General features: G+C 39.0%; 1 protein-coding gene across 1 annotated transcript in view; it reads right to left on the bottom strand.

Moving 5' to 3' along the window:
* The window catches only part of Hook3 (hook microtubule tethering protein 3), an 82,549-nt gene that overhangs the window by 22,402 nt on the left and 39,439 nt on the right, over window positions 1-20,708 (bottom strand). Inside the window, exons 7-15 of the mRNA XM_038326036.1 lie at window positions 19,140-19,202; window positions 17,801-17,884; window positions 16,244-16,407; window positions 15,658-15,798; window positions 14,283-14,484; window positions 11,188-11,298; window positions 10,297-10,384; window positions 4,061-4,130; window positions 1,623-1,763 (exon numbers count right to left, since the gene is read on the bottom strand). Coding sequence (XP_038181964.1) covers window positions 1,623-1,763; window positions 4,061-4,130; window positions 10,297-10,384; window positions 11,188-11,298; window positions 14,283-14,484; window positions 15,658-15,798; window positions 16,244-16,407; window positions 17,801-17,884; window positions 19,140-19,202 — 1,064 coding nt within the window. The remainder of the gene's footprint in view (window positions 1-1,622; window positions 1,764-4,060; window positions 4,131-10,296; window positions 10,385-11,187; window positions 11,299-14,282; window positions 14,485-15,657; window positions 15,799-16,243; window positions 16,408-17,800; window positions 17,885-19,139; window positions 19,203-20,708) is intronic.

Genomic DNA, 20,708 nt, shown 5'->3' with positions numbered 1-20,708 from the left:
GATATGGAAAACTTACAGCAGAAATGCAATTTTTTTGTTAATCTAACATAGTTTAAATTTTCAAAATAAATGGAATTGCACTTGGGAGAAAAAATTCCTTTTATGGTCTTGACAAAAAATAAATGAGGGAAAAAATACTTTATCAACTGAACTCCATACCAGCAGATCCTTTCAAACATTAGTTTGTGAAAAGAGTTCATGAACTGAGCTGGGCAGTGGGCACACACCTTTAATCCCAGCACTCGAGAGGCAGAGGCAGCTCTGTGACCTTTGTGAGCTTGAGGTCAGCCTCATCTAAAAAGTGAGTTCCAGGATAGCCAGGACTGTGACACAGAGAAACCCTATCTTGGAAAACAAAACAAAAGAATAAAGAGTACATGAACTACAATTGCTGTAAAAAAAAAAAAGTGCAAATGTATCAGATATATTTTTTAAAAAATTATTTGATTTTTATTGAATGTGCATTGGTGTTTGACCTGCATGTATGTCTGTGTGACTGTTACGGATCCTCTGGAACTGGACCTACAAACAGCTTTGAGCCACCATGGCTGATGGGAACTGAACTTAGGTCCTCTAGAAGAGCAGCAGTCAGTGCTCTTAACCACTGAGCCCTCTCTCCAGGCCTGCATCAGATATTTCTTAATCCTATATATATATATATATTTAAGCCAGGAATGGTAACACAGGCTTTAATACTAGTACAGGCAGGTAGCTCTCTGAGTTCCAGGCCAGCCAGGACTACATAGTGAGACCTGATGTGGGATATCTCTCTGTATACTGTGAATATGTTTTATTACCACTGGTTAATAAAGAAGTTGATTTGGCCAATAGCCAGGCAGAATAGAGTCAGGTAGGAAATCCAAATAGAGATACAGGAAGCAAAAGGATGGAGTCAGGGAGACGCTAGCAACCACCTGGAAGAATAAGATGCCAGAACGGTATCTGTAAGCTCAGGGCATGTGGCAATACACTGATTATTAGAAATGGGTTAATATGCAGTTAATCAGTAAGAAGCCTGAGCCAACGGCAAAACAATTATAATTAACATTAAGCCTCTGAACAATTGTTTGATAAGTGGCTGCGGGGGACCAGGCAAGACAGAGAAAAGTCACCAGCTACAGAGACCCTATGTTAAACAGATTAAATAAACTTAAAAAGAAATATAGCTGAACAAAGACAACACCAATGGACATGCCAAAGTGGATGGGGAAAAGCCCATGGGGCCTCAATTTTACACAAAAAACTGTAGACAACTAAGTAAAGCTGGGAGCGGGAGGTGGCCCTTCAGGGAGGAGCACATGACTGGCTGTTGTACAGTGACAAATGTTCAGCCCTGAAAACAAACACACAGTAACATTATACAGACTGAGCAGCTTATACTTAGGAATATGGATGTACAAATACACATACACACATGCAGTAACAAGCAGTGAAAGAAGAGGCCATGAGTTTGAAGGAGAGTGGGGAGGATTTAGAGGGATGAAAAAGAAGAAATGTTTAATTATAATTAAAACAAAAGCAAGAAAAATACTAGCATATAATCATTTTTTCAAATGAATCATCAGCCTTCTGTAGAAAGCCCAAAATGAAGACACCGAGAGAGAAGCTGTGACTGACTCTACCTGTTCTCTGTCTCCAGCTCATTCTTGCGTAGGTTTGCATCATCTAGAAGGCTCTGCAATAAGGCAATTTTCTCATTGTCTGAACCCTCTTGATTGATTTTTAACATCTTATTCTCATGCTGAAGACGAATAAGTTTCTCCCTGAATGAGAAAAATAAAAGCGGATTATCTAGTTCATTAAGACACTATATGAATCATGATCCAGCTATATAAAGTTGGAGTATCAATACACAGGATACAAATGAAAAACTAAGTGCCTGCAACTAGTTCAATGCCTTTATAAGTGCAAAAGATACCACCTTTAATGAACTAAACTCCGTCTACAATGTACAGCCTGAAGAAACAGTTTCTGTGTTTCATGACAAAGGACAAAGAAAATTCCAAATCCTATTTCCCTTCTTCTTTAAATATTTAAACTATGAACATGACTCTAACTATATAGTGTAAAAAAAATGACTGTTGCTGAAATTCAACCTTCTAATTCTGTGTATATATACAAACAGGCAGATATTTATTTCTCAAAAACACATGTCCTGGCGCTTGCTAGTTACACTTAGAATTCCACAATCTTTTAATATTATATCTTGACAATTTAAATAAAACAGCACTAAAAGATATAAATCAACCATTACTTATTTAGATGATACATTTCATGCTTTTAGTATTTAGTATTTATGAATGGCCTTATAAAATACCTTTGTGTATATTGTTGACTATTTCCTTAAGATTATTTCCCAGAAAAGCAAATTTTCAGTTAAAAGATGGGGACATTTACCCAAGAGATGCCCAATGATACTACAAAAGCATCTGCTCAACTATGTTCATAGCAGCATTATTTGTAATAGCCAGATCCTGGAAACAACCTAGATGCCTTTCAGTGGAAGAATGGATGAAGAAACTGTGGAATATATACATGTTAGAATACTACTCAGTGGTAAAAAACAATGACATCTTGAATTTTGCATGCAAATGGATGGAAATAGAAAACACTATTCTGAGTGAGGTAACCCAGACCCAAAAAGATGAACATGGGATGTACTCATAATTGGTTTCTAGCCATAATTAAAGGACATCGAGCCTATAATTCGGGATCCTTGAGAAGATAATAAGAAGGTGAACCCAAAGAAAAACATATAGTAATCCTCCTGGATATTGGAAGTAGACAAGATTGCCGGGCAAAAATTGGGAACTTGGGGGTGGGGTGGGACGGGGCCAAGGGGAGATGGGGAGAGAAAAGCGTGAAGGGGAGAATGGGGAGAGCTCGGGGGAATGGGATGCTTGGAAAAAATAAAATAAAGAAAAAAAAAGATGGGGACATTTCTACATATAAGACACGTTCTTCAATTTGTTAAAAGACATTTTTCCCCACTTCTAGTTCCTCCAAAACCCTAACATGAGTGAAGAATATCAAATGTTAACTCACTGTCTATGGTATATGTTGTAAAGTTTTCCTCACTGTTTATATCATTATTAGCTCTTTAGGATGTAGAGCAGATGTAAGTTATTCCCAATCACATGCAGATGAGCTGCAGCTGTGAGTTATCACTGCTCCTGTTTCGCTTAACAAACCGTTACCAACAGGCGTCCTTAACTGCTTTGGGAGTAAAGGATACGGACATTCATTTATAAATACTTACAAAGAGTAAGTATGCCTTCATTCAACTAATTTCATTTGTTCCCAGATGATGAAAAGTAAAAGGTATGTAAGGGGCTGGGGAGATGGCTGACAGCCAAGTCTGATTCCAGGATTCCAAGGTGGAGGGAGAGAACCAACTCCCAAGATGTCCTCTAACTTCTAAACATGATCTATGGCTGGAGTGAGCATGCATGTGCGCATACACAGAATACACAAAACGCATAGCGTTAAGATGGGACCCGATGGACAACATATAGAGACAATGACAAACCGGTCCAAAAGTAAAAGCAATGTTCAGAATTAATCATTACCTTCTGCACACTTGTTCCCCCCTCTCATTTTTCAGTCATATTCATAATGCTGAGAAATGAACTGAAGGAAACGAAGTCTCTAAGCTACGTCTAGATAACAGGTGAGGAATACTGAGGGAAGTAGCTACAGAGGGGAAGAGTTCCTCTATTTGTACCTTGTGGTTAATAGATACATCTTAGTAATTAACTGTTATTAGGGTGATAGCTAAGTACAACCTTTGTCTTGAGTACTTTCATGCTGTCTGCTGAGGTTCCAAAATGGGATATGTGAGTTTTGCTTTTGTAGTGTGAAAGACTGCCTCATTCAAGTAAAAATAATTCGTTCTCTTGAAAATTTAAAAAGCTTCTAAAGTACTGAAAACATGGAAATTTAATACTGAATTCAGACTGAAATGTCCATCAAAAAGAGGAGCTAGTTCCTTTCCACTGGAGAGTAGGCTCTCTACACGCACACTGTGTGGAGGGCTGACTGTCACTGTCACCCTCTTTACCTGATTTCGGGTGTAATAATCTCTGCTGCGAGGCTGTCTGAAGATTCCTGGCTCCCCAGAGGCATTAACCCTATAAATACACAGAGAAGCACACAGTTAAGGAAGCACCTTTGCTTAAGAGATACAGTTTCTGCAGGAAAGCACAACCTTGACTATGAATTTTAACAGCTAAAGAATTCAAAGGCTTTTTAAATTTTATTTAGATTGCTGTTGTTTTATGGTATTAATACTTGAATCTGGCTCTGTGGATGCTAGGCAAAAATCACCAATTTTCTCAAGTAGAAGTTAAAGTAGACTTAGAAAATCAACTTATCATTAAGACAACTGTAAGGGTCCAACTACACACCATTAAGTACATCTCAATGTTGTCTAGCCATTACTATTATCTGTTTCCAAGTATTTAATAACTCACTCAGAAACTCTATAACAATTAGATTATTCCAATTGTCCTGCCCGAAATTCCCTGGTAACCTCAGTTCTATTTTTAGTCTGTCTGTGTTAATATGTTGCCTGCCTAAACATGTAAGCAGATCATGTATTGGTCTTTTTTATTCAGTTAGCACAATACTTTGATGACTTGTCCACATTACAGCACTTTGCAGAACTTTCTTGCTTTTACTGTTCAATAATATTCCATTGTGTGCATTTACTGTATCTAAGCTCAGACAGATGTACATTATTTCTACTTGTGGTGACTGTGAATAAGGCTATGTGTATGTAATTATATAATGTGTATATACAGTAATGCTGTACAATGTATACAATGTATAATGTGTACAATTATCTGGCTGCATCCACTTTCAGTTCCTTTAGTGGTGTACTTACAAGTGGATCTGATGACTCACATGTTATTTTATGTTTAAACACTTTTAAAAGCTATCAATTTTATTTCCACAGCATTGCTCCATCCCACCAGTAATGCATAATGGTTCAATTACTCCCAACCAATTCTAACCAATATTTATTGTTCTTTCCTTGGGGTCATGGTGGTAGTGGGAAAAACATTAGCCTTACTAATTAGTTTGTGGTAACTCATTGATTGATTTGCCTTTATCTAGTGATCACTGAATGGTATCACTATTTCATGTGTTTACTGGCCATCTGTTTATCTTCCTTGGAGATATATAGTTCTATCTATTCAAATCCTTTGTTCATGTGTGGAATGATTTTTATTTTTATTATTGTTCAATTTTTATAAATTCTTCAGATAGCCTGGATATTCTCTCTGTGCACATCATATATTCATGTACATGTATGAGATATATGCAGAAGACAGAAAAATCACCCTGCACTCTATATTTGTGTACCATGTGTGTTCTGAGCATCCAAAGTAGCCAGAAGAGGGCATGGGATCCTCTGGAACCAGAGTTATAGATGGTTAAGAGCAGCCTCGTGGTTGATGGAAACTGAACCCAGGTCCTCTGGAAGAGCAGCCCGTGCTTTTAACCACTGAGCCATCTCTCCAGCCCACTGGTTTATATTTTGAGGCAGAGCTTCTCACTGAGTGGCAAGTCAACTCAAGGAACTCCTACTTCCACAGCAAGCACTTTCCCACTGAGCCACCTCCCCAGCCCCTGGATATTAATTCACTCAGATATCTGTAAATGCAAATACTTTCTTCCACTCTGGAGACTCTCTACCCTACTCTACGTTAGTGTTTTGGTGCATTAACATTTTCAATACTGATAGAGCCCTCTTCAGTAATTTTTTGTTGTTGTTGTTGCCTATGTCTTTGGCACCAATTACAGGGGATTATTTTCAAATTCAATGTCATCAAAATGTTCCCCTACAATAGCTCTTATATTTGGTCTTTGAGTCAGTTTCATTCTTCTGCATTTGTATGCAAAATATACAATCCATTTTCTCCTTCCTCTCTACTCTCCTTTCCCTAATTGCTCTGGCTAGAAATTTTAATACTATCCTGAAGAAAAGTGGTGACAGCAAATATCTTTGTCTTTTTCATTCTTTCACCATTGAGGTTTTTCCAAATGTTTCTTTATCATGTTGAGGAAATCTATTCCTGGCATACGAGTTTTTTAAAATTATGAGTAGGTGTTGGAATTTGTCAAATGTCCTTTTCTGTACAAACTGAAACGATGCTGTTTTCCCTTCATTTTGTTCATGTGGCTGACAATGAGCGCTCTAACTGCCCCTGAAGGAGTTCTACAGTAAAGTTCTGAAGAGGAAAGGTGTACACCTTCCCCACTCTTGTTCAATACACTACAGCAGGTCTTAGCCAGTGCAGGAAGACTCAAGAAGGAAATAAAAGGGATACACATAGGAAGGGAATAAGCTCAAATTAAAATTACTTTGATATTCTAGCTCACACCAATCAGACTATCATTAAGAAAATAAATGACAGTTGGGTGGTGGTGCAGGCCTTTAATCCAGCACTCAGGAGGCAGAGACAGGTGATCTCGGTAATTTCGAGGCCAGTCTAATCTACAAAGTGAGTTTCAAGACAGTCAGAGTTAAAACAGTGAAATGCTGTCTCAAAAAACCATAAAAGAAAAAAGAAACATAAAAAGAAAAAGAAATGACAACAAAAGCTTGGACATGGGAGAGGGGAAACCTTATTCACTGTTGGAGCAAGTGCAGACTGGTACAGCCACTATAGAAATCTTAGTCACTGTGGGAGCAAGTGCATACCGGTACAGCCACTATGGAAATCAGTGTGAAGGTTCCTCAAACACTAAAAACAGAAGTAACATGTGAGTCCAGCTTTATCATTCCTGGGCATATACTCAAGTAAGTCTCTATCCTACCACAAAGATGCGTGCACACCTCTGTTTAGAGCTGCTCTGTTGACAATAGCATCTCAACTGATGGACCGTGAGAGCATGTTACATTTGAACTTTAAATCAGCTGTAAAGAAAACTGAGCGGCTTTAAGGGAGAGAGGGTAACAGAACACTTATGAAATGAATGCTGGGGATGGGCAGAGTAAAGAGATGCAGGCAGTGAGACTGGGGGAGGGGGACCAGAACAAAGTTTGCATGAAAAAGCCACTAGGAAATCTGCTACTTTGTAAGTTAATTAAAAATAAATAAAACAAGGGATGGAGAGATGGTCCACTGCAAAGTCTGAGTGCTGGAACCAATGCGACAAGGTGGTTGTCCTATGCATGTCTCTAACTGCAGTTCTGAGGGATCTAGCATCCTCTCTTGGCCTTCATGTGTCCATAATTATGCATATTCTTACAAACATATATATAAATACATCTATTTTACATGTAAGAAACTTAAAAAAAAAGCCCCACTACAAAACCTTACCTATAAACTATTTGTCAGCGAGATTCAAGACCCTTAAAACAGTACATGTTTTTATTGGTTGCTCACCAGAACTCCATTAATGGTAAGATCCTTTTGGTGAACACACCGTATGTTTTGGATGCAGAGCATACAACAATTAAGTTATAACTGAGCTGGAAGTGTTTTCTCTGCTTAGCTGCACTCACAGCAACAAAGTGCCATGTGGGCTAGTGGGGGAAATTATCATCAAGAGCCTTACTCAGCTGTGGACCTTGTGTGCTACATGTCTGACCTGACAAGCAAAAATAAGCCCACTGGTAGGACAGTGGCATGGCTGAAACAGGGTAAACAATTGCTTCCTGGGTGGACTTGAGGCCCTGACTATGAGGTCTGGTACTGCAGACCTAGGAGGTAGGGTCGTGCGTGCTAGTGGGGAAGCTACTGCTATTGTTCTGTTACAGGGATGTGACATGCCTGTCAAAACGCCTATGAAATGTGAGCACTGGAGCCACAGGTTAGTGCTTACTATTTTCAGCGTTGATCAGAAAAGTGCTTCCTTTTGTTGCTTTGCTTTGCTTTATTTTTTTCTTTGCAGTGGTAGTAGTTACTTCAGCATTTCTAAGTAGTCAAACTGCGAGAGTAAGTAAGTGACTACTGAATCCCTAGACCTAAATGGACCATCTGCATTGCATTCCGAACCTAAGGCTCGGAAAATATCAGAGAAAAAGGGAAGGAAAAAAATGCAAAGCTGCAGGGAGGGGGTCTGTCCTTTCTACCTCTCAGCAGCTGTGATTACCTGGATAAGATTAGGTCTATCACAGTCAATCATGGAGTAAGAATCTCTCAAGGAAGGTAAATAGTCAGCAGGAGTATGAGTGGTCATGAGAAGGTAATGGGTGAAAATGACCAAAATACAAAATATATGGACATCATGTTATAATGAAACTCATTATTACAACATTCAGATATTTCTTATTTTTATTTTCTGAGAAAAAGTCTCACTGTGACGTCCTGGCTGGTCTGGAACTCACTACGTAGATCAAGCTATCAGGCTGATTTACCAGTCTTTGCCTCCTGAGTGCTGGGATAAAAGGTCTGCCCACCACTACACCCAGCATAATACACTTCCTCCCTTACTCTTCAGTAACTTAGTTTACTGGTGAATAAAAATGTCACAATTATACTGCTAAACATTCAGGTAGTTCTGCAATTTTACTCTTAGGAACTGTTCTTTAATCATTTGGGTACAGTTCTAGAGGAAAAACCTCACAAAAACATTCAACCATGTAGATTTTTATATAGCAAATAATAAGCATGAGTTTAAAAGAGACAGGCTGTTTTTTCTTGACAACATGGGAACTGAGAGTAAAGAGGATAAGCTTCAAGTTAGATTATAAAAATAAAAACCTTAATGGAGAGCTGATGAGAAAAAAAGTAAAAGAATTGCAGGGGTACAAAGAAGAACCAATTATATTAAGAAATACTGTACATTTGGTGAGGATAACCAGGAGTGTATGTATGTATGTATGTATGTATGCATGTATGTACATGTTTCTGGATATATTTATCCCTCTCTTCTTCAGCTAGCACTGGTCATCTGAACTGTATGTTGAGAGGACCATGGCTATCTGAACTAGGGTCTGGAAACAGGCCAAGAGGAGAGAGAAGAGAGAGGTATGACAGCAAGGCCACAGTAGCTGATGTTTATATGAGTGGAGTCAGAGCAGAGGGGACGGACAGACAACTGAGGAGTGAGGTAAAACTAAGTTGATAGAGAAGTTCTTTGTGGGAACAAGGAGAGGAAAACCAAGGGTAGTCATGGAAAACTGTTTCAAGTAACTAAAAAGTCAGGGTTTGGTTAAGAGTGAAGCTTGTAGCAGAAACTGCCAGTCACCTACTGTGAGTAAAGAGGGGAAGAGCGCTGTAAGAAGTCTTACAGCCAGTGGTTGCCAGCCCATTGGGGCGTGGTATCTTATACTATATAAGCTGATGTAGAGCATGAGTCCTCCCTCTTTCTGGTTGCTGGATTCGGTTTCTGTTCTCCTTTCAAGCAGAGGATTCTGATTTGTGAGTTTACCCCTAAATAAATAACCATCTATTTCTCAATTCTGAGCTAGTGTGGGATTTCTTTTAAGCGTCCTTCCACAGAAGAGGACAAATCCTGAGCCAAGCATTAACCCCTTTGTTTGAGAAAGAAGATATATATGTGGCTTTTGTTTTTCTTAAAAGCTTTTCTTTTAAGAATTCCTGAATCTTTTTTTACTTTTGTGCTTTATGTGCATGAATGGTCTGCTCTCACCACTATTTTCAGTGCACCTTGTGCTTGTGGTGCTGCGGAAGACAGAAGAGGACGGCGGATGCCCTGGGCCTGGAGCTGCATGAGCTGCCATGTGGGTCCTGGGACTGAGCCCAGGTCCTCTGCAAGAATAGCCAGCGCTCTGGAGGAGGCTCTCCAGTCCAAATACAAGTTACTGATTTACTTATTTCATTTTTAGTTTTTTGAGATAGGGTTTCTCTGCAGCTTTGCAGCCTGTCCTGGAACTAGTTCTTATAGACCTGGCTGACCTTGAACTCAGAGATCCGCCTGCCTCTGCCTCCCAAGGCTCCCAAGTGCTGGGATTTAAGGTGTGCACCACCACCACCTGGCTAAATACAAATTTCTTAATGATTTAAAATCCATTCCACTTTTTTCAGGAATCACCAACTTGGAAAGTTTGATATACTTCTAAAGCAGTCATGAGAGATTTTTCAAAATAAGAGTGTCACATTAAATGATTGTGACTTGTAAACTCAAGAGATTACAAAATTGCTAAGTTGCTAAGTAAACCCAAAGCCCCAACCATAGCCTGCCAATATCTTGGTTAACAGTTCAAAAATGTCATTCCTTTTCTTTTGTTGGGCCATCTGTCTGTGCAATCATCTTAAAGTGAAGCCAACACCTTTGCTGACTTCCGAGCTAGACTCCTGGAGTTACAGGAGCTTTTACCTTGAGTGGTGAGCTGCCCCTCCTGAGCCTGGACACAACGGAGCTCTTCAATGGTTTCCTTCAGAGAATCCCTTTCTGTTCTTAATCTCTAAAGTAACATAAAAGCAAAGGTCAGCTCTACAGATTTACTAAGCAGTAATTGAGGCCTTATCCAGGAAGAAGATAAACAGTAAACATGGGCTTATTTTAATTTTTTTTTTTTTTTTTTTTTTGGTTTTTCGAGACAGGGTTTCTCTGTGGCTTTAGAGCCTGTCCTGGAACTAGCTCTTGTAGACCAGGCTGGTCTCGAACTCACAGAGATCCGCCTGCCTCTGCCTCCCGAGTGCTGGGATTAAAGGTGTGCGCCACCACCGCCCGGCATTATTTTAAGTTTTGATCTTTTATGGAGATCATGGGAGTAGAAACAGATGAAAATGACTGTCTTTTTTATTTTCTATTTTTACAATACCAAGTATCTTTTATTACATGGTAATACACATTCATGTTATGCATGAGACACAAAGCTAATTAGTCCACCCTTAACTATGTTCTTAACATTCATTTCATTCAATAGAGTCAGGATGAAGACCAAATACTCATAAACTGTGAAAAGCAGAAATATGCTGAACGACAGTGCAGCGGTGTCCTCCATACTAGTCACACAGCAAACACAAGGCCACACACAGAGGACGTCAACAGCAGAAGGAAGGAGAGACCAATGATACAAACAGATGTGTATTAGAGAAATGAGAACTGGAGCAAACCAATCCTAGCTTTTATTTATTTCTGAGAAAAAGAGAAAAACTGTGACTTAAAAGTAGAACAATTAAAAGAAGGAATTAATACAGTCAAAAATTAAGTTTGTCTTAATGTCAGAACTTCTGAAAAACAAAACGCCCATTACATACTCACATCTTTTTCTTTCTGAAGACCATCAACTTTTTCTTTTAGCCGCTTATATTCAAAATCTAATTTATCTGCTTTCTTTGATTCATCGGATAATCTATTTTGCAGCTCTACAACCTGATACAAAATACATAAATTATATAAAAATGTTAATTTTTATAATTTGAAACATTAGAAATGATCACAAGGTGGTAGAATATAGCTCAATGGTAGAGCACATGCTTATTAGCGTGCACGAAACCTTAAATCCAATCCCCAGCATGTCCCCCAACTAAACAAAATTAAAAAAAAAATTATTTTCTTCTACAGGTTTATGAAAACTCTATTCCCACCACACTTGACTAAATGTTATACAATCCATCAGTCTAATAGAAGGGAGAGAACTAGGGACTAAAATCTGCATAGGTAAGAGAGGCTCCTAAACTAGAGTCATCTAGAACAATGGTATCAATTATCAGAGGGCCTTCATTTCTAGCAAAAACACTGAGAAGCAAAGAAGCAGGAAGGAAAGATAGGAGGAAATGCTCAATTACATAGCTAATCTTATAAGAGACTAAAACCCCTGTGAGAAGTTGATGCATAAGATGTGGATAATGAGAGGTGCCAATGCCAATAACAGGAACCTAGAGCTTTGAGTATAACAGGAATCAAGTGGTCATTAAATAGTCCTGGCTGTAAAGAGTAAGGAGAAAAAATGATCAGTCTGGGTATGGAGGTGCACACGTTTAATCCCAGCACTCAAGAGGCAGTGTTAGGCAGATCTCTGTAAACTCCTGACACGCCAGGGCTACGTGTGTCTCAAGGGGAAGGGAGGGATAGATGGAGGGAAGAAGAAAGGAAGATCCATCAGCAGGAAAGAAAAATGAGTGTTCTGGAGTTAAAAGGAAAAGTGTAACCCTGGCCAGCTGATATTTAGATGCGTATTTTCACTACTTGTTTGTCTGGGGAATGCAAACCATAGAGAAGTGGTTCTGCATGCTAATGCTGGAAAACATGGCTTGAGGAAACAAAAAGTGACTGGAGAAAAGCTGCAATTCAGAGCCATCACAATTCCTCAAAAAACTAATGAATAAGCAAGACTGAAATTATGCAGGTAATGAGAAAAAGCTGCAATTAATCAAGGAATATTACCAACAATTACAGTTTTATAAGTTCACCAAAGATTCAGATTAAAATTGTCAAATATAACATATCCACTAGAATTACTTTCAAAAAAAAAGGAGTGGATGTCTGTGATCCCAGAGCTCATCAGGCAGTGACAAAGGCTGTGCTGCACGGCAAGTCTAGTTAAGGTACACAGGAAGACCCTGTCTCAAAAACATCGGAGGTGAAGCATACTGTTCAGTAGCAGACCGCTTGCCCAGCACACACATGGTCCTGGAGTTCTTCCTTAGACAGGAGACTCAGGGGAAGAAGTACACATTTTATGAACATGAGACCGTGAGGGCCAGCCATGATAATCTAAGTCTGGGCAGAAAGGAAGTTCTTTACTTCCTTCAACCATTATCACATGGGACTCTGGCCATCGATAAATTTAAATGGAGTCTAGAGCCTCAATAGTTTACCCTGAGACAATGCCTGGCAGGCCGAGATTACCCAACCCTCACCCAAGAACAGACCATTCAAAGGAAATTCTTGGTATTCCAAGCACTGTAGATAGAAACACCTGCCAGCACTTCACCAGGACACCCCTAGACAGAAGTCAGCCAATCAGGGCTCCTGAACCTCAGAGACCCCTCACCCCCACCTTTACTACTATAAAAACCCAATTCTAATAGAGCTGGGGCTCTCCAGATATTCCAATATGTTGGTCTTGCGGAGAGACCGAGTTTGCAGACTTGATTAAAATAAAGGCTCTTTGCTTTTACTTATGGGACTTGGTCTCCTTTGTTTGCTTTTGTGGGGACCCACGGATTTGGGCATAACAAGACCATGACCAGATCAACCACACACAGAGAACTTGCAGAAAGAAAAACATCATTAAAAAGAGTATTAAGAATATGATTGTGAATAGGCACAGAGAATCGTTATTCTATGCAGTTTGCTATTTCTAGATATACATTTTCTCTTAATTCTAAATTAGATATGCTTTATTAGTTCCAAAAATGTTAAGTGATTTTCCCTTCAAATAATATTCTACATTTCTTTCTATTTTCTCCTCTAGATATATTGCCACTCATTTCATATTGGATATGTTTTAAGAACAAGTATTTTTTTTTGGCTATACTTTTGAGTAATTTCAATCCATATTAAAATTCAGTATTTCAGGAAGTTCCTTAAGTTTGCCATATAATTGAAACTTTTATAATAGAGCACTGAGAAGAAAATATATCAACCAAAGAAATTTGGAAATCACTCATGATGTACGGGTTTAAGGCTTTTGCTCAATAGCCTGAAGAGCTGAGTTTGTTACCCAGAACCCACATGGTGAAAAGAGAGAACAGATTCCTGCAGGTTGTCCTAGGACCTCCATATGTATGTTAAGTCACATCTATGCCCCCGGCAATCAAATAAATCAAATGTAATAAAAAGAAAATAAATATAAAAACAGTTAAGAATCATGCGGTGGTTAAATAAGAATGACCTCTACCAGCTCACATATTTGAATGCTTAGTCACCAGGAAGTGGATTCTTGAAAGGATTAGAAGAAATTAGCAGGTGGCCTTGTTGGAGTAGGTATGGACTTGTAAGAGAAAGTGTGTCATCAGGGGTGGGGGCAGGGTGGGGTAGGCTGTGGGGTTTCAGAAGCTCAAGCCAGTCCCAGTGGCTCCCTATCTGTTCCTGCTGCTTGCAGATCAGGATGCAGAACTCTCAGCTACTTCTCCAGCACCATGTCTGCCTGTAAGCCACCATGCTCCCCACCACGATGATAATGGGCTAAACCTCTGGAACTGCAAGCCCCTAATTAAATGCTTTCTTTTGTAGGAGTTGCCTGGTAATAGTGTCTCTTCACAGTGACTAAGACAAATCACAAAAACAAAACTTGGCTTTCACTTGATTTTGGCCAAAAACCCTGGAAGTGACAAAGTTTTCAAAAGCTGTGTGTTGTGGAGTCGCCTTTGCACGCAGCACCCAGAAGAATTCCGCTTGTGTTCTCTTACCTGTCTCTTGTATGTCTCAAGCTGACCTCGGGCTGCATTAGCCTTTCTTAATTCTTCCTCCAGACTGACAGTGTTCTGCATGTATATAGTATTCTTTTCTTCTAAGAGTTTAACCTGCCGCCTCAAATCCCCAAGGTCTTCCAGCTTCTTCTTATAAGATTCGACTTGACCTTCTAGTTTAGATACTTTATCAGAAGAGTGTCTGAAAGGAGATGGGAAATTCGTCAGAAATAATCCAGAGCTGTAAAGCTGTTTCAGACAAAGTTAAAATAGGAGACAATATCAGGACTTAACATGTATTAAATCATAAAATCTAAAGTGAATCTAGGTTTTTTTTTTAGGTTAAGAAAAACAATTATAACCTAAAATGATGGAGGAGTGTCTATGTGTTACTTTAATTAATAAAAGTAACACATAGACACTCCTCCATTAATAAAAATAGAACATAGACACTCCTCCATCACTAAATTATGAAAAATATGTCATTAAGAATGTCTAAAATGTAAATAAAGTCATCAGGAGGGTAACCAGCAAAATCACACTTAGCAGAAAAGTAAAATAAATTGTGGAATGTTCAAATGATTTGGCAATTACTATGCTACCAATGAACCCCAGTTAAGATTTCAGTAGAGAAATGGAGATAGAGAATGGCAAATTTTAGGGGGTTGAGAAGACTGTAAATTCAACATATGTAGTCTTTGGGTGTGACTGTGAGGAGGCCCGGAGAGTTAACCATGCACAGGTGCTTTCCTCTTGGTGGCAGGACTCAAGCCATCTAGTGATGGGGTGTGGTGGGCAGCAGACAGATGGGAAAGCGTTATTAAAACATTTAACAACTATGAGAGAAGTGGGAGACAGGGCTATGTATTATGAGGGGTGGGCCAGGGGTAAGAGAAAAAGATCCCTAATACGTAATAGGACTACATTACAGAACTAGGTAATTTTCTCTGTACACGTCAGTATTCTAAACACAAAAAGGGATCTCAAAGAGGATGAGGCTGTGAAAGAAACAGAATGGCGAACAGTGAGGTCCACAGAGAACACTTGACAGTATCTAAGACAAGGACCAGGGAGTGAGGTACTCCACAGAGAACACTTGACAGTATCTAAGACAAGGACCAGGGGCCTGGAGGGCTCAGAATCAAAGAAGAGTAGCAAGAAGTAAAAGTTAGTGCCAGGTAAGTGAAGTGATGGCCACAAGTACACAGCATTTACCTGATATTTGTCCTGCCAACTCAAGTGTTTATACAGCCTCCTAGCTATTCACTCAAACTTTAAATACGTGTGTGCTCAGAGATGCCAGAGTTTGTAACATCTGCAATGGAGCTGTTCTGGGTGGCAGTGGATCTGATATCCCTGAAGGGAAACCGTTTACCTGAGAACGTCTATTTCGTCCTTTAGAGACTGAGCTTCATCTGCCAAGGTGGTTAGCTCATCATTCTGCTGCCGAAGCTCAGAGATTTCCTTTTCTAACTCTTCACAGCGTATCCGATAATCATCTTTTGCTGCTTCTAGTCTGTACCAAAACAAGATAAACACTATTCAGTGGCTCATAATTCTACTTAGAAGAAGACAAAGTATGTAGACACTCTTCTTGACTCGTCTTTCTCCTCTGCAGTCACAACCACCCACGTCACATCTGTCATGTGACTCACATGTACTGGGATTAAAGGTGTAAGCAACCACCACCTGGTTCTGTTTCTCTTTGCAACTGGATCAATCTAGAGTAGCCCAAGGTGGCCTTGAACTCACTGAGGTCCTTTGCCTCTGTCTCCTGAATGCTGGAATTAAAGGTGTGTGACACGGCTGTCTGGCCTCTATGGCTAACTAGTGGCTTAAGCACTCTGATCTTCAGGCACGTTTTATCTGTTAGATTACAAACAAAATATCCTGGCTCCCTCTTAGCTTTAAAAGACTGTTTAAAATTTTAAAAAAATAGGTTGTAATGAGTGGTCTTTTACCGGAATGTTTCCTCTTGCAGCTGCTCTAACTGAGTCTGAAGTTGCAAATGTCTTCTTCCTGCTGGACTGTTGGGATCTTCTATAGAATCTGATTGATTGAGTCGTTCCATTAATATCTGATTTTCTGCCAATAAACTACTTTTCTCCTCCTGAAGTGCTGCAACCTGTTGGAATTAGAACAATGGTTATTCAACTCAGACTCTTGTGAATTACCATTATGAATTAAAGTATCTGTCTGATTAATTATTTTTGAGATACTATGTATCCCTTGCAGACCTAGAACTCACTATGCAGACCAGGCTGGCCTCTGTCTGCTGTAGATCTGTCTGCTGAGTGCCACCTCACTTGGACAATTAATCTCTATTGCAAACATCTACATTATTTTAAATGTTATTCATACAAAGTAATATATAAGAGTTAAATTTTTCAAAGTTAGTTTCTATTTATTTTGAGACAGAATCTTGCTACATTGTTCAGTTACTTCTAATTCTTGGACTCAAGTGATCCTCTTGCATCAGCCTCCCAAGTGGCTGGGATTACAGGTCTAGGCCATCATACCTGGCTTTACTTCACCAATGATATGCAGATGGTAAATAAGCACACAGAAAGATAATAATCAATAGTTGCCAAGTAAATGCAAATTGAAGGCACAAAATATCAATTCAACTCTCATGACGGCAGATAAAATTTAAAAAGATTGAACCAGCTGTTGGCAAAGATGAAAATAAAGTCTCAGATATTTGAGGTAAGAATACAAACTACAAGGCCAGCCTGGTCTACAGAGTGTTCCAGGACAGCCAGTGCTACACAAAGAATACAAACATTTCAAATACTTTGGACCCACAGAAAAAGCCAGATGCTGCCATGCATGCTTACAGCCCCAGAGTTTAGGGACTGTGACAAGTAGATCCTGGAGTTTGCTGCCCAGCCAGCCTAGCAAAACTGTGGGCGTCAAGTTTGTGGAGAGACCCTGTCTCAAGTGAATATGGTGGGCAGTAAGAGAGCAGAACAGCAGGACATTCAACATTTCCCTCTTCCTTCTCAGGCACAGGTAAAATACCCCAGTGCCCTGCAACACACACAAACAAAAAGACTCCCACCCACACTGAAAGTGTGAAAGCGAGTTCACTGGCACAATATGAAGAGTCAAGCACTTTTCTTTATTTCTTCTGGAATTTTAATATTCATTTATAATGAGTTTAAATTCCAGAAAAGACGGGTAACATCTTTATACAGCACACTCTTCTAAATCAGAACCCCATTTGCTTGTTTTTCTTTTCTTTTTTTTTTTTTTTTTTTTTTTTTTCAAGACAGGGTTTCCCTGTAGTTTCTAGAGCCTGTCCTGGACCTAGCTCTTGTAGACCAGGCTGGTCTCGAACTCACAGAGATCCGCCTGCCTCTGCCTCCCGAGTGCTGGGATTAAAGGCGTGCGCCACCACCGCCCGGCTGCTTGTTTTTCTTTTTTGTCTTATTAATAAGGTTATATTGCAGTGAAGCTGACCATGTGACAATCCCTAGTACATATGGTAGTATTGGTACACACACAGAACTTCTCACCTGCATATCCAATTCATGGCACCTTTGAGCAATTTCTTCCTTTGCTGACAAAGCTTCGTTTAGTTCCTCTGTAGTTTTCTTCAACTAGTTAGAAACAAACAAAATTTCACTATAAAGTGAAGACATTACACAGGTGTAACACAGAATTAAAACATTTTTATTTCTTGGGAGGTAGTGTAGGAAAATCAAGAACCTCTTGGTAAAGATGGAAAATAAGTCACTTTTATTTTTCTTTTGTTTTTGGGTTTTGCTAAGACAAGATCTCACTATATAGCTCTGCCTGCCTGAAATTCTCTACATATACCAGAAAGAATGGCCTCAAACTCAGAGTTTGGCCTCATGAGTGCAGGGATTGGTAAGTATGCTACTACACCTGGATTATTCTGATCCTTAACATCAAACATTTCCATGTATATTCCCTTATTATAATAAATTCTAAGTTAGCAAGTTATAAAAAACACTGATTAAAATAAAATTGTCTTTATTTCATATATATAAACCTCTGTCTAATAAAGATACCCAAAAATGTACCCACAATAGCAAAGAAACAATACTACAAAGAGAAAGGCAAATTTTAACTTAGGTTAAAATTATAGCATATCCAAAGACTTATATAACATTTAGAAACCCTGAGCCAAAAATAAGAGAAAGCAAAAGATACAAAGTTCTGCTCATGCAGAATACTGTAAACTAAAAATTGACTATAACAGCATTTCATGCTTAAAAGTTCTTTTCAAATACAGTTGTTCCTAGCCAAGTGTGGCAGCACACTCCTTTAATCCCAACATGTAGGAGTCAGAGACAGGTTGATCTCTGTGAGTTTGAGGCCAGTCTGGTCTATTCAGCAAGAATAAGAATAATATAAGAAGAAAATAATGACTAGAAAAGAGGGACTATCACAAATTAAATTTGTTTTAAAGCAGAATATGCAATACTACCGTATTTTTTCTGTACCACATTAATTCATTTCTCTGGGTGTGTGCGTGTGTGTACACACATGTTCACCAGAGTGTGCATACCAAAGTCAGGACAATAACGTATTGTGTCCTCTCCTTTTACCAACTGGCTCCTGGGGAAAGAACTTAGCTCATCATACTTGCCAGCAAGTGTCCTTCCCTGCTGAGCCACCTCACTGGCCCATGCAGTACTACTTTTACTACAAAGTCTAAGCTTAATTATAATGTATAATATCAATTAGCAATAGCTTAAGTTCTTAAATTTAGGCAAAATATGAAGTATTTTATCAATGTATTCCATAAGCAATTTCAACTGCATTCTTCTCACTAATACCTGAAATTCACCTGCCTCAACTGTTTCACACATAAAGACAATTATATACCTGGCGATCCAGATCAGCATAGGCATCATTTCCAGCAGAGACAGGAGACTCTTTACTCATTAGCTGAAATTAAGATTTAAACCATTATGAGGCAAAAGACATTCTTGGCAATACAACAAAATGGGCACCCAGAAACTACTAAAGCAACAAGAAATTAAAGCACATAAGCAAGCAACTGTTTTCTGTAATTAATTTTTCTGACTGTTTTTCACTCCAAGTGATGTCTATACTTAAAATTAAACACATAAAATCTGGTGCTCATTTTCTCTGTAAGAATCAAGCATAACTTATTCTTAACACTGTGTTAGGAGCATGGCTAGACATTTTAAAATAGGGACTTTTCAGTAATAAGAGTGACACCAAGTGCTTCTTTCATTCTAAATAATCAGTGTGGGAAGGGGGGTCATGTTCTCCTGTGGTGTGCCTACCTCCACCTGCACGTCTGCAAGCAATCCCAATTAACTGGATCACAAAACAGCTGCGGCAACAAAACCCCCAAAGTTATGAAAACAGGAAAGGGATTTGCTGGGAAAGGGTTCAGTGGGAGAAGAATCAGAGAGTATAATGGGGGTGGGGGATGTCAAAGGATCAAAATGTATTCACGTATAAAACCATCAAAGGATAATTATATAGTAATATATAAAATCTGTAACTCAAAGGTGGGGAGAAGGGGACATATCGTTTTCTCTTCTCCTGTCTTCATTCTTATCGCAACACAGCAGCTACTGCTCTAGAAAAAGCTAGACATCCGTTCTAAATGCACCTTCTCTCATCTCAGAGACATTTTAACTGATTTTATGCAGAACTACTCCTCAGCTTCACTGAGCTCCAGTGCGATCTTGCTTTACTATTGCCAGCTTTCTTGCTTATTATTCTTAGACTTTATAGTTTATGGTTTAATTCTTTTTTTGCTAACATCTTCTTTGGGGACTTTCTCTCCTTACATTAGGACTCCAAAGCTCTAGCTTTTGTGAATGTGTTTGTTTCCCCCTCTTCTTAAGACATGGTTTCTTATGAACCAGACTGGCCTTGAATTCCCCATGTAGCTGAGAATGACTTGAGCTTCTTTTTTAAAAAGAATTATTTTTTTTATTTAAAAAATAAAAGACTATATTATTTGTGGTCTATGGCATGTCTGGGTATATACATATTGTGGGATGGTTAAATAAAGCTAAATAACATACCTATTTCCTAAAATATATGTTTTGGAGAGAACACATTAAAATTATTGACACATTAGCTATACAGATGGGTGTCACTGTACTATCTCCATACATGCATGAATTATTCATTGATAATTTCTTTCCTTCTTCTATCTTGCTTTCCTCCCTTCCTTCCCTTGATACTCTTCTCAGACTGTTGTAACTCTTCTACTCTCAGGTTGTTTAGTTTTGGTTAATACAGGGTTTCACATAGCCCAAGCTGAACTTAAATTCACTATGCAGCCAAGGGTGACCTTGGACTGATCCTGATCCTGTAGCCCTATCTCCTAAGTGCAGGTATTACAGGCATGTGCCATTATGCATGGCTTCTTTTTAGTTTCCACCTAGAAGAAACTATGTGATATTT

This window comes from Arvicola amphibius, chromosome 4, assembly GCF_903992535.2.
Source record: "Arvicola amphibius chromosome 4, mArvAmp1.2, whole genome shotgun sequence".
Taxonomy (NCBI): Eukaryota; Metazoa; Chordata; class Mammalia; order Rodentia; family Cricetidae; genus Arvicola; species Arvicola amphibius.
The sequence above is the reverse complement of the archived record's forward strand: the minus strand, read 5'-3'. Positions and strand labels throughout refer to the sequence as shown.